The sequence below is a fragment of the Panthera leo genome, chromosome A2 (genome assembly GCF_018350215.1).
Source record: "Panthera leo isolate Ple1 chromosome A2, P.leo_Ple1_pat1.1, whole genome shotgun sequence".
NCBI classification, from domain to species: Eukaryota; Metazoa; Chordata; class Mammalia; order Carnivora; family Felidae; genus Panthera; species Panthera leo.
In genome coordinates this window covers 14028344-14042024 of record NC_056680.1, presented here as the reverse complement: position 1 = coordinate 14042024, position 13681 = coordinate 14028344, and the positions used below count along the sequence as shown (strand labels likewise).

At 47.2% G+C, this 13681-nt stretch overlaps 1 protein-coding gene across 5 annotated transcripts in view; it reads left to right on the top strand.

Moving 5' to 3' along the window:
• The first annotated feature begins 7 nt into the window (after positions 1-7).
• Positions 8-13681, top strand: part of SUGP2 (SURP and G-patch domain containing 2) — a 32461-nt gene continuing 18787 nt past the window's right edge. The window contains exons 1-4 of one of the 5 annotated variants that reach the window (XM_042928978.1): positions 8-69; positions 1702-1833; positions 5239-6843; positions 10330-10450. In XM_042928978.1, the coding sequence (XP_042784912.1) occupies positions 1713-1833; positions 5239-6843; positions 10330-10450 (1847 nt within the window). In that variant the 5' untranslated portion in view covers positions 8-69; positions 1702-1712. Of the gene's footprint in view, positions 70-330; positions 392-489; positions 787-1352; positions 1445-1701; positions 1834-5238; positions 6844-10329; positions 10451-13681 lie in introns of those variants that run through there. The other 4 variants (XM_042928977.1, XM_042928976.1, XM_042928975.1 and 1 more) reach the window with 4 other exon arrangements.

The window sequence follows — 13681 nt, the reverse complement described above, 5'->3', positions numbered from 1 at the left end:
CAATTCGCCTCGGCCTTCCTCAGCTCCACGGACCGCTCCCGGAGTGATCAAGGGTGACTTCGAGTACAGGTAAAGCTGAGAGAGCCAACAGGTGTGCAGAGGCGGCGTCTGTGCCGTCTTTTGACGGCCGCTCCCCGTCGCCGCCGCCCCCAACAAATTAATCTTTTGCCTCGGGAGCGTCTGCCTTGTAGAAGCGAGCAGCGCGCCTGCGCAAGAGGACTTGGCGGCGGCCGCTTGCGCCTGCGCACCAGAGCTCGGCGGTAGCTTGCGCGTGCGCGGCGCGGCGCTGCGGAGACCGTTGGCTCATTTGCATGTCCCCGCCTCGCGCGGCGGCGGCGGCGCGGCGGCGGGTGAGGAGCCTGAGGCAGCGGCGGGGGCGGCTCCGCGCGCGGTGGGTCCGGGGTGAGGCCTGGGCCCGGGCGTCGTCGGTGGGCGGGCCCCGGGGTGGGAGGCTCGGGCTCGGTCCCGGGGGCCGCGGGGCGTGATGCCGCGAGCACGGCCCTCGCGCTGCGCATCGGCGGCGTCCCGGCCGGGTCGGCCTGGGGGGCGGTCTTCGGCCTCCCAGGCCCGACGCCCCCTTTTCTTCGTCGTCGGAGGCTAGGCGGGTAGGAGGCGGGCCACGCCCGAAGGGTTCTTTCGTCCATTCATTCCACCCAGCCCGTGCGGGGATTACAGCAGCCAGCCGCTGTATCGAGCCCTTTACCATTTTTTACCTGGTTCACTCCCCACAGCAGCCCCCACCACGAGCTGCCCATTCCATGGATGGGGAAATGGAGGCGTAAAAAGGTTAGGTCACTCGATTTGATCCGGAGCCCCCTGGCTGGGAGACCCTGCCCTTCGATGGCACCGAACAAGGGGCGCCCCAGGAAAAGGCTTAAGGATGAGCAAAGGGGGTGATGGGTGTAAGAAGGGACTATGAGGTAGGGCAGGTTTGAGTCTTGAGGTTGGATGTTTCAAGATGGAAGGGGTATTTTGGTTAAGGAGGTAGCCGCTGGATTCCTCATTGTTGCTTCTCCCGTCTTTTTCCCGTCGGCGTTCAGGGCTTTGTCCCCACTACCAGTGCCCTGTTTGCCAGGTCTCCGTCTGGGCTGTCTGACCTTGGGTGGGTCACTTAACCCGAGTCTATCTTTTCTTCTGTATAGTGTCGTTTATAACAGCACCCGCTTTTCACCGGGTTGTTGGAAGAAGTAAACGAGATTGTGAGAGTCCCTTTCCGACCAGAGGACCTGGTACAGAGCAAGCTCTGTGTCACCAGTCAGGGACTCCTCCACTCACTTGTTGGTTGAGAGGCTCCTCTCAGAGGGCAAGTCAGTCCTCAGATCCTCTTTGCGTGTCTGTGAAATAGGAAAATAGAAATGGGAAAGATGGCAGCTCTCCTAAAGATCCCACGTGCGAGGGGGTATGGTCCCGCCGCCTACGCTCTTACGTGCAGTAACCCCAACAGGTAGGGATTCTGAGGAAATGGGCTCAGAGAAGCAAAATAAATTGTCTAAGGTCACAATGCTTGGTTTGCTCCTCAGCCAACACCCCTGTGCACTCTGTGAGGGCAGAAGCCCCCGTAGAATAATCTGGCCTCCCTCTGCAGCACCATGTTGAGTTACCGATTCCTTGTCCTGTTACTTTGAGGGTTAGGTGAAATAGAGCGGGCCATGTGAGCTTTAGTTGTCATTCTTAGTGTCTTTTTTTCCCCTCTCACTACAGGTCAGAGAAACATGGCAGCTAGGCGAATTGCACAGGAGACTTTTGATGCTGTTTTGCAAGAAAAAGCTAACCGATATCACATGGACCCCAGTGGTGAGGCCGTAGGTGAAGCTCTTCAGTTTAAAGCTCAAGGTGAATTAAAGTGCTTGGTTTCTTTGGTGGGAGGGGAGTTACGGGGCATGCTTTTAGGGTCAGGGCAGGAGGATATCGGTACCTTGGGCTCACTCTGGAGTTCTTCTGATCCTACCTTCCTTATCTGTCAAGGGGACATAAACTCTTCTCTTGGCCCCCCTGTCAGCTCATCCTGCAGAAGTGGGTATTGTCATTCTCTGAAGCTTCTCCGCCCCAGGCATCCTCCCCCACCTAAAGGAGGGTTCTTGAATCAGCCTCCCGCCTCCATCCCCACCATTGCTGCCCAGATCTGAGCTCTTACTAGTTCTCACCTGGATTATTGCAATAATCTCCTCAACAGTCTCTCGGCTTCTGGCTTCATTCCCCTCGAGTCTGCCCTCCCCGCTGATCTATTAATGCCGGCCTTGCTGGGCCAAGGCCCTACTTGGACTCTTGGGGCCCCCCATTTTGGGGTCACATCGTCAGACAAGTACGGGAGCAGCCAGGTAACAGTGATGTGTGCGAGACAAGGGCATGGGAGGCTGCCAAGTGTAGGCCCTGCCTGAAAACCTTCCCTTTGCAAAGTTTTGAAGCGTCATGCCAGCAGAATAAAAAATGGTGTGCGCGGAGTTTGTAGGATGACAGGGAGGTTCCTCACCGCGGCGGGCGCTCGAGGCGGGCGCTCGAGGGTCGCAGCCCTCATCTCCTGCCTTGAGGCTCATGTTTCAGGGACACTGTGCTGCCTGTCCTTGCCTTTGAATCCCTCCCCAGCCCAGCCTGGTTAATTCCCTCAGGCACTAAGACCCAGCTTGCTGGTGCCTCCCCCCTGGAAGCTCCTGCAGGTTTTCAGGTTGGTTTGGGTGTTCTTCCGAGTCCTAGGCCAGTGTGCTGAGCCCTTACTTTTCTGAGGTGGGCCAGCCTCCCCCAGGCCTCCTTCAGGTCAGTGCTGCTCGCCGCGCCCACCCCTGAGCCAGTCTCCACCGAGAAACTTCCTCAGGGTTGGTTGAGTGAATTAAGTGCTTGGGGTAGGGATAACTTGCGTGCTTTGGATGTGGAGAAGCTGGAGGTTAGAGGCTGTCTTCAGCTTCTGAGTTTTTAAAAATTGCTTGAGTGGTACACAAATACATTCCTGTTACGAAGGGTTGGAAGAATTATAAAGTAGTTAGGAGTAAAAATTCAGAAGTTCTTAGCTGCTTCCTTAGCCCTCTGAAGTAACCGTATCTGTGTCACCACAGATTTGTGCATCCTTCGGTTCTTCTAGTGATATGTTCGTGTAATCCTGAATACTTACATGTTGACATGTGTATTCACATGTGTATATGTGTATGCTTATACATATATGTACACACATACACGTATATGTGGAGGTTTTATCTTTACCTAGAGACTCAAACATCAATACGTATCTTAGTTTTGTCAAGAAAAATGGGGGGCGGGATCTGTACTCGGAAACCAATAGGATGCTGGATGGTTCTGGAACCACCACTTTGTCACAGAGCTAGCTGTGTGGTCCATTGGTCAGCCTTTCACCGTATCTGCTCTAGTCTGCATTGGTTTACAAGGCATTGGAAAATCCTGTTGTGCAGACTCCAGCCTCTACCCTTCCTTTAATGCTGTGCCCTATTCATGCCATCAATAGCTGTCAATACCAGGATTATCCCGGTGGATTTTGCTGGAACATCCATATCCACTCTTGTCTTTTGTGGTCAGTTCCCTGAGCAGCAGCCAACGAAGTCATCCCTTTACTCCAAACCCCTTCATGGCTTTCCATCTTGTTCAGAGTAAACTGTAGAGTCCATCGAGGGCCTAACTTGATCTGGTACTCCTGTTCACATTTTGTGTCATAGTGGTTCTGTAACTTTGCCCTTTGTTGGAATTATCTGGGGACCCTTTAAAAACCTTTCTGCTCAGGCCACACCCTCTCCTAATCAATTAAATCAGGATGCCTGGGGGTCCCTAAGGGCTCCAGTGTACAACAGAATCTAGGAGCTGCCTTCTTACTGCTTTGCCCCTTGTTCCTCTGTTCCATTCTGGCTACACTCGTTCCCTGCTAGTCCTGCTGCAGGGCTTTGTGCTCATGCTCCCTTGGCATGGAAGGCTTCCTCCATAACCGCGCGGTCTGGCCTCTCACACCAGGCCTCTGCTGCTCAGGTACATTGTTAGAGCTACCCACCTTGATCAGCCTGTCTGAAAATGGCTTCCCCTGTTTGTGTTCCTTCCTGCTGGATATTTCCTATTGGAACTTTCTTACATGTGATGGATTTTTGTTTATTGTTTGGCTCCCTCAACTGACAAATCCAGGAGGGTAGAGACTTTACTGTCTCCTTTCCTTGCTATAATTACGTTGCCTGGAGCAGTGCCCATACATATTAGTTGCTTAGTAAGTACTTGTTGAATGCATAAACTTGGGTTTATATAAAGCTTTAGCTTCCTGTGGCCTCTTGGCCCGTTAGTTCTTCCTGGTATCTTTCTCTCTCTTTTGACTTCTTGACTAGGTAATAGGTTCTGATTCACAAGCTAGAACGTTAGGAAGCTACTCTGCAAAGTCTCCCTGAGGTCTGCTGTTACCATATGCCCATAGTTCACTTCTTTTAATTATTTAAATTTTTTAAATTTTATTTTAGAGAGAAAATGAGCAGGGGAGAGAGAGAGGAGAGATTTCAGCAGCCTCCACACTCAGTGTGGAGCCCATCCTAGGATCATGACCTGAGCCAAAATCAAGAGTTAGTTACTTGAATAAGCAAATGCAAATCTAGAGACCTATTTTTCTCATTTCTACACACACTGTTCAGTTTTCATTATGGCCTCTCTTGCTGTGGCTTGTTTAGCTTCTGTGTCCCCTCTTAGTTCCTTTGTTATTTCAGAAGATTGGTTGGCCCAGTGGACCTTTCCACGAGGAGCCTATCTGCCACCTTTGGGTCAAGTGTTCCGCTGTGGTCGGCTGTGGGGTGTGAAGTGTCAGCCGTGGCTTCTGCCTCAGTGGCACTGTGGTCCAACACTCCTTAGACACAGGGAGGGCAAATAGCCTCCTGCAAACCTGTCTTCTGTGTGGTAGAAGTAGAAACATACAAGCGCTCCAGTTTTAGTAAAGAAGCCCAGATCATTTGGGGACCAGACACCCTTCCGTTAGTTTAAAAGAAGATCCCTACAGAGCCCGGACAGGAAGGCCAAATAAGTGAGGGGCACTTTTGCCCAGCCTCTGTGGACTGTCATCAGGGCATGTGTGTGCCCAGTGGTTGTAGGTCTTCTTCTGTTTTTATAAGTAGTAAACCCAGATTTCTAAATAAAGCCACACTTATTTTAAATGTTGGAAATAAATACTGCGCTCTGGCAGATAAAGTCCCCTTGCTGGCTGATGGTCTGTGGACTGTTTGCAGCCTCTGGTCTAAATTACCTTTGTGTTCTTCTTTGGATCGTTTATTTCAGATCTTCTAAGGACAGTCCCACGAGCCAGAGCAGATATGTATGATGACATTCCTAGTGACAGCAGATACACTCTGGCTGGATCTGTAGCCCACCCTCGAGACACTGGGAGAGAAAGCCTGAGAGGTGATGTATTTCCAGGACCTTCTTTCAGATCAAGCAACCCTTCTGTAAGTGAAGACAGCTTCTTTCGCAAAGAATGTGGCCGGGATCTGGAATTTTCCCACTCTGATTCCCGAGACCAAGTTTTTGGCCACCGGAAATTGGGACATTTCCGTTCTCAGGACTGGAAATTTGCACTCCGTGGCTCTTGGGAACAAGACTTTGGCCACCCTGTTTCTCAAGAATCCCCCTGGTCGCAGGAGTATAGTTTTGGTCCTTCTGCACTACTGGGGGAATTCAGTTCCTCCAGGCTGATTGAGAAAGAGTGTTTGGAGAAAGAGAGTCGGGATTACGACGTGGACCGTCCAGGGGAGACAGACTCTGTGCTGAGGGGCAGTGGCCAAGTCCAGGGCAGAGGCCGGGGTCTAAACATCGTTGACCAGGAGGGGGCCCTTTTAGGAAAGGGGGAGACTCAGGGCCTCCTCCCATCTAAAGGGGGAGTTGGAAAGCTTGTCACACTAAGAAGTGTGAGTACGAAAAAAGTACCCACTGTAAATCGTATTACTCCCAAAACTCAGGGCACCAACCAAATCCAGAAAACCACCTCAAGTCCTGATGTGACCCTGGGGACGAACCCAGGGACAGAAGATATCCAATTTCCTACTCAGATCCCTTTGGGGCTCAGTCTGAAGGATATTCGGCTCCCCAGAAGAAAGATGAGCTTTGACCTCATAGATAAGTCTGATGTTTTTTCGAGATTTGGGATAGAAATAATCAAATGGGCAGGATTCCACACCATAAAAGATGATGTTAAATTTTCCCAGCTTTTCCAGACTCTCTTTGAACTCGAAACCGAAACCTGTGCTAAAATGCTCGCTTCATTCAAATGCTCCTTAAAACCAGAGCACAGAGATTTTTGCTTTTTTACTATCAAATTTTTAAAGCACTCTGCTTTGAAAACACCCAGAGTTGATAACGAGTTTTTAAATATGCTTTTAGACAAAGGTGCTGTGAAGACCAAAAATTGCTTTTTTGAAATCATAAAGCCCTTTGACAAGTATATAATGAGGCTTCAAGACCGGCTTCTGAAGAGTGTCACACCCCTCCTCATGGCCTGCAATGCCTATGAGCTGAGCGTCAAAATGAAGACCCTCAGCAATCCCCTGGACTTGGCTGTTGCCCTGGAGACCACCAATTCTCTCTGCCGGAAATCTCTAGCCCTCTTGGGACAGACTTTCTCCTTGGCCTCTTCTTTCCGGCAAGAGAAAATCTTAGAAGCGGTCGGCCTCCAAGATCTAGCTCCCTCTCCTGCCGCGTTTCCAAATTTTGAGGACTCTACTCTGTTTGGAAGAGAGTACATCGATCACCTGAAGGCCTGGCTGGTCAGCAGTGGGTGTCCCCTCCAGGTCAAGAAAGCCGAACCCGAGCCAACCCAAGATGAGGAGAAAACGGTTCCTCCTACCAAACCCGAAGTCCAGGCCACGTCTCCAAGTGGGCTGAGTGATGGTAAGGAGAGCAGCGAAAGTTCCTATTTCTTGTGATTAGTTTGTTTGTCATGTTTTCTTGTAATGTCTCTTATTTTCTTTGAGATTTTTACACAGAATCTTTTAGCCAACTGGAAACATCAGAATTTTAGTAGAAAACTCCGATTGGCCAGTGTACATGTCTGCCATGCATTCTGTAAGCATATATTAGGAATCTTCTGTCTACCACAGAAGTCCTTAGATGTTTCTGGGTCACAGACTCCTGATCAAAAGCTGTGGCCCTGGTCAGGAAAAATGCACATGTATTTGTACACAATTTTGCCTCTGCCTTCTGGTGGGTGTGTGTGTGGGGGGTGTTGTACCATTCTGCAGCCAAGGTTAAGAAGCCCGTGTTGTTACAGCATCCCCCTCTTTCCCACCCTAAGGTATTACTAGAGGGGAAAGTAAACACTGGGCTCTGTCTCTGGGGAGTCCCCAGGCTCTTAAGGGACAGAAATGATCAAACCCAGCTTCTCCTGTGCCAGGATTAAGGGGGATGGAAGAGATCCCAGCCCAGGGGAGTTGGGGAGGTCGTGTTTGAGCTGTGTCAAGGGACTGGCAGAGATTAGCCAGGTCTGCCCAGGTAGTAGAAGCACCTTTCTACCCTGAGTGACTCAGTTTTCTAGAATGGCTAAAGATCAATAGATCACTTAGGTACATCTGGTAACCTGCAGTTAACGAATCAGCTTTGAGGAGGTTCCAGAAAGGCCAACAAAGAGGTAATATAAACACTGGCTATTTGGTATCCCTTCTCTCTCCTGCTTAGCACCCAGGATGAATGCTGTCATAGTCCAGACCTGACCCAGAAATCATGAGCATTATGTGGTGGCTTTGTGACCGGCGAGGAAGCACTTTCCCCCCTTTACCTCCGGAGGAGGAAGTCCTTTTCCCCACAAGACAGTTTTCACCTTCCATTGCCCCAGCCATGTGGGAAAGCCTTATTTGTCCCTGAATCTCTTTACTCCCCTATACACTTATGGAACCCTGACTACATCAGGCACAGAGTAGGTCCCACTATGGATGGGCAGCCACACCTACCTCTTGGAGAGGGAGCCTTCCAGAAGTGGGCTCAGGCCCGAAGCAGGACCCCTCCTTCCCGCACCCCCCAAAGTGGGGGAGTGGAAAGTCAGTGTAATGTCAATACTGAAGAACTTTTTTTTTTTTTTTAACATTTTTATTTATTTTTGAGAGACAGAGACAGAGTGTGAGCAGGGGAGGGGCAGAGAGAGAAACACACAGAATCAGAAGCAGGCTCCAGGCTCCAAGATGCCAGCACAGAGCCCGACGTGGGGCTTGAACCCACCAACTGGGAGGTCATGACCTGAGCTGAAGTCGGATACCCAACCAACTGAGCCACCCAGGCGCCCCTCAGTACTGAAGAACTTTGTATGAAAAAGTCTCCCATAACTTAAAGTTGCCCACCACCCTTCCCTGGTTTTGCTGCTTCACAGGTTTGCCCGCAGCTGCTGTCTTGCTGTACTGAAAACACTACAGTCTGTTCTTTTACAGGACTATCAAAGGTCTTTTTCTGTGTTTCTACAGCAATTGCTGCATCATGCTACTGACCTAACGTAAATTACCTCACCCTTCCCTTGATGTGGGACTCATGCTGCCTTTTACTAGAGGCCTCTGAGGCTAAGCAGAGGCGGGTTTCCTAGTAATTGACATCTGCAAGCCTGGGCTGTCTGGACAGCAGGTAGATGGCACCAGAGCCCATGTCTTGTGGGGCACTGCTCTGCTGCTGCTTCCATTACTGTTAGAAATGCTGAGATGACATCTTCGGTTGAATGCTTTGATGACTCTTCCTGTTATTTTTTAAGTTCTCTGTAGAATTTGGTCTCAAGAGGAGGATTATGGGGCCAAAGCTGGGGCCCTTGCTTGTGGTTACCTTCTCAAGAGGTGGTTGTAGTGATCCAAAAGTCATATTGTTTTTGAAAGCTTCTGACTTTGAACTCTTACTCCTCTGTGAAGTCATGTAAAACTAAAAGTTCTATAAAATGAGAGCCAATAATCAAAGGGGAAATACTTGCAACAGCACGACAATTGAAGAATCAATTTATCCGGTGTAAAAAGCTTACACTGATATTTAAAATAAGCTCAAAGCTGTATCTTGGACATAGGCAAGGACAGGACAATGCAGTTAGTTACTCGACACAACAAACGGGCAAACCTCTCCAGTTCAGGAGTGGTTTTGGTAGATTCTTTTTTTGGTTTTAAATATTTACCTTAGTGCGGAAGCAGGGGAGGGGCAGAGAGAAAGGGTGACAGGATTGAAGCAGGTTCTGGGCTGACAGCACAGTGCCCGATGTGGGGCTCAAACTTGCAAACCGCAAGATCATGACCTGAGCCAAAGTCGGATGCTTAACTGACTGAGCCACCCAGGTACCTCCTGGAGTGGTTTTTATCAAATGACCGAACAGACCATTCTGTGATATTAAAATTAGCAAATATCAGAAAACTAAATAAACAGTCTTATTAATTGAGGGCACAGATGCTCTTCTGTGTTGCTGGCGGCATTGTAAATTAAAATTCATATTGAAGGAAGTTTATACTTTAGGAAATGCTTTTCTTTTCATATATTCAAATATTTTCTATGAACATCTACCTTAGGGCCACTCACTTTTTTGATTAGGGAATTTTGTTTTGCAAATTTATATATATGTTTTCTGATTATAAAGCATGCATATTTAAATTTTTTTTTTTTAATGTTTATTCATTTTTGAGAGACAGAGCATGAGCTGGGGAGGGGCAGAGAGAGAGAGGGAGACATGGAATCTGAAACAGGCTCCAGGCTCTGAGCTGTCAGCACAGAGCCCAATGAGGGGCTCAAACTCATGGATCAGGAGATCATGACCTGAGCTGAAGTTGGACCGACTGAGCCACCCAGGCACCCCTACATGTTTATTTTTTATAGCTAAAGCACAAAGAAAATGAAGTCCCTGGTAAATCTACCGTTCATAGATAACATCTATTAACATTCTGGAATATTTCCTTCTAATCTTTTTTACTACATGTCTGTATTTATATATCTTTTCTTACCTCTTTTATATTGGGAATCATAACCTAAATATTTTTTTATGTGTTTTATACCTAGACATGTTTTATATCTTTTATATTTTTTCCTGAACGTGAACATTCTAGTTAAGCGATACATGAAAAACAGAATTGAGTTGCTGCAAATCATTTCCTTCTATAGAATATATGCATACATTGCTCTGTATAGTCATCGTGAGCTTGTGACTTTCTTTCCTAGTGTTTATGCTGTTCTGTCTTTTGGGAAGATATTTTACATATTGGTTTTTAAAATACTGTGCTGCTTTCCTCTTTTCAACGCTGGTTTCTCGGGAATGAGGATTTCGGTCACTGGTGCCTGCTTAAGTTCCATCCTAAGCCTCTGGCTCTGTCCTGGTTGTCTCAGGCCCCACGCGGTCCAGTGCGTTTCTCAGAAAAGCCCTTTTGTGTGTTCCAGCGGTTCCTCAGCGAGCAGATCACAAGGTGGTGGACACTATCGACCAGCTGGTCACACGTGTTGTCGGGGGCAGCCTGTCTCCCAAAGAGAGAACTCTTCTCAAGGAGGACCCTGCTTACTGGTAGGTCTTTACATTTTGGCCCTCCACATCCCTCCCATAGAACACACGGCAAACTCGGTGTCGTGATGGTATCCAGTGCAGAGGGTGAGTGAGATATCTGTTTTGAGCATTGGTATTTGCCAGTGGGAAGAGCATGAGGGAGGGTCAGGTTCACCTGCATTCAAGCCCTGGCCCTCCTGCAGGCATGCCATGTGGCCTTCTCTCATCCGGGCACGGAACCTCTCAACCCTCTGCGCTGACTTAAGGATGAGGTGAGGGGTACATGCACAGAGCACATGAAGATAAGGAATGTGTCACAGCAGTTGTTTGTGACTTGTTGCTACTGTTTGTTAAACTCTTTCCTTTTGCCTTATTCACTCTTCACGTGAATAGAACAACTTTTTAAAATTAAAGTTTTGACCATAAATATAGTGCTTTTTAGTGGAAATCAGGAACAACAGATAGTAGGGGAAGCCACCTGTGTGCCCACCAACATCTACTGACATTTTTGCATGTTTGCCTCCAGTCTTCCTGCTCACTGTGGGCTGTTTGGGTTTTTGTTTAATGTAGCTGTGGTTTTACTATGATCTGTCCTGTTCTCATTTTTATTTGTATGTATGTATTTATATGTATTTTTCCTGCTCCTTTTAGAGAACACAGGAAAATGCTTATATTCTTTATTCTTCATAAGCGTTTTCAGAGAGCTGCATTTACACTCCATAGAGAAGGTGGCCAGAGTTTAGCCATTCCTCTCTTACTGGATTTTCAGAATGATTTTGATTATATACTGTCTGAAACTGCTTCAGTGAATCACTTAACGTCTCATATTTTCTTATGTGTTTAGGATTATCTCTAGTTTAGATTGCTGCAAGTGAAAAATATTTTAAAAGTGGCATATGCCCTTTGTAAAAATAGAGAAAAGTAAAAAGGTAAAGATACCATCAGTCACCTCCACCGTTTCTCCCTCTTAGTATGTCCTGCGTTTCAAATGTAACATCACTGTCCCTGTTAATCGGTGGTTGCACTCCTTCCGTCGTATGCAGGTACCATAGCATACTTGACCATTGCCCATTGGTGGGTTCTTAGATACTTTCTAGTTTTTCCCCACTGTAAATACTATTACGATGAACAACATTTTGCTTGTATTTCTGTCTACATTTCTGGCAGTTTATTAGGGGAATATCTGGGCATGAAATTGCTGGGCTAAAGACAAAGTTAACTTTAGAGGCTTTGATCTCGGTCACTGTTTCTCAGCTGCAGCATGATTGACTTCTGACTCTGGATAAGCCTCTGTGGTGGGGACTGTCCTGTGCTTTGCAGATTATTTAGTGGCATCCTTGGCCTCCCCCAGATGCTGGATGCCAGTAGAATCCTCCCTCCTAAATGCTACCCACCTGGGGCAGGAGTTGTCCCTGGTGGAGACCGTCGATCTTTATCATCAGGTTATTTTTTGTGGGTTATCTGTCCCAGTTGACACTCGCTATCCTCTGTAAGCATGCTGTGCCCTCAGCTGTGTTTTGACTTTGAGATAATTTCATAGTGTGATGTTTTACCTCATATTCCTTTGTTAATTAACAAAGATTACACATTTCCTCATGGTACATCTAGTTGTAGTTTCTTTTTTTCAGTGTCTATTCAGGCCTTGTCTGATCAGCATTGTACCTATACTGGACTTAGTATTTTTTTTTTTTTTTTTAATTTTTTTTTTTTGGTAACATTTATTTATTTTTGAGAGACAGAGAAAGTGTGAGTGGGGGAGCGGCAGAAAGAGAGGGAGACACAGAATCCAAAGCAGGCTCTAGGCTCTGAGCTGTCACCGGGGAGCCCGATGCAGGGCTTGTACCCATCAACTGTGAGATCATGACCTGAGCCAAAGTCAGACGCTCAACCGACTGAGCCACCCAAGCGCCCTGCCTTTTTTTTTTTTTTTTTTTTAAGTTTATTTATTTTGAGTGAGAGAGAGACCAACCATTGGGGGGGGGGGGGGGCAGAGGATCAGAAGTGTGCTCTATGCTGACAGCAGAGAGCCCGATGTAGGGTTCAAACTCATGAACCATGAGATCATGACCTGAACCGAAGTCAGATGCCCAACCTACTGAGCCACCCAGGCGCCCAGGACTTAGTATTCTTGTTATTGTAATTACTAAAGATGCTTGAAAGGCATAAATTTCCGTGTGACAGTACCAGAGGTTTGGTCTTAAGCAGCATGAAGGGGAACGGTTGGATCTTATTTGGTTTTATTTTTACAGAATTCTTGCACTCATCTGGATTATTTTCATGTTTAGAATGAGGTGAGCATATAACTTAAAAGTTAAAAAAACAAACCAGCAACCTAACTGTTCTATCGTTATTTGTTGAAAACTTCATTATCAAACACTTTTGCTTTCTCTGTACTTGGTACTCTTCTCAGTGCTTTATAGATTAAGCACTAACTGGTTGAATCCTCGTAAACCTTATGAGGCGGGTCTGATGCCATCCTTGTTCTACAGACCAGAAACTTGAGGCCTAGGGAGTCCTTTTACCTCAAGGGTACAAAGCTAGTAAGACAGAGTTGAGATTCTCATCCAGGCTCTTGTTCTCAATCAGTGTGCATGCTGAAGGAAGGAAGCTAGAGAGGCTCAGATTGGTAGGGGAAAGCAGAGGCCAAACCCTCTGGGTAAGGTATTATCCAGACTTGGAAGTCCCAGGCACAATTTCCAGGTGCTGCTTCGCTGCAACAGTTGGGAATCTTGATGCCTGAACTACGCAGCTTAGAGTTGTGTGAATAAATAACATTTGGAAATTACAAGAGGAATTGATCGCTCTGTATCGTGTCAGGAGACTTGAATATAATTCTCTGAAATGGGTAGATGTCATCTAAATAAGGGAATAGTTACAACACAGTGAGCGGGTATAAGCAGGTAAAGATGATGTGCTAATGTTTGTTGAGCAGTAATGAATGCCAAGCAGTGTTTAAAGGGTTTTCCTTACAAGTAAAAGTGTATAACTCAAGCCTCACAACAACGTGATGATGTAGTTTATTATTACCATCTGTCCATCCCATCTTACAGATAGAGGAACTGAGGCACAGAAAAATTCAGTAAATCTCGTGGCTAATAAGTGGCTATGCTGGGATTTGAACCCAGCAGGCTGGCTTGGGAATGTTCTGTTTGTTTGTTTATTTATTTATTTATTTAATGTTTATTTATTTTTGAGAGAGAGACAGAGACAGAGAACGAGCAGGGGAGGGGCAGAGAGAGAAGGGGAGACAGA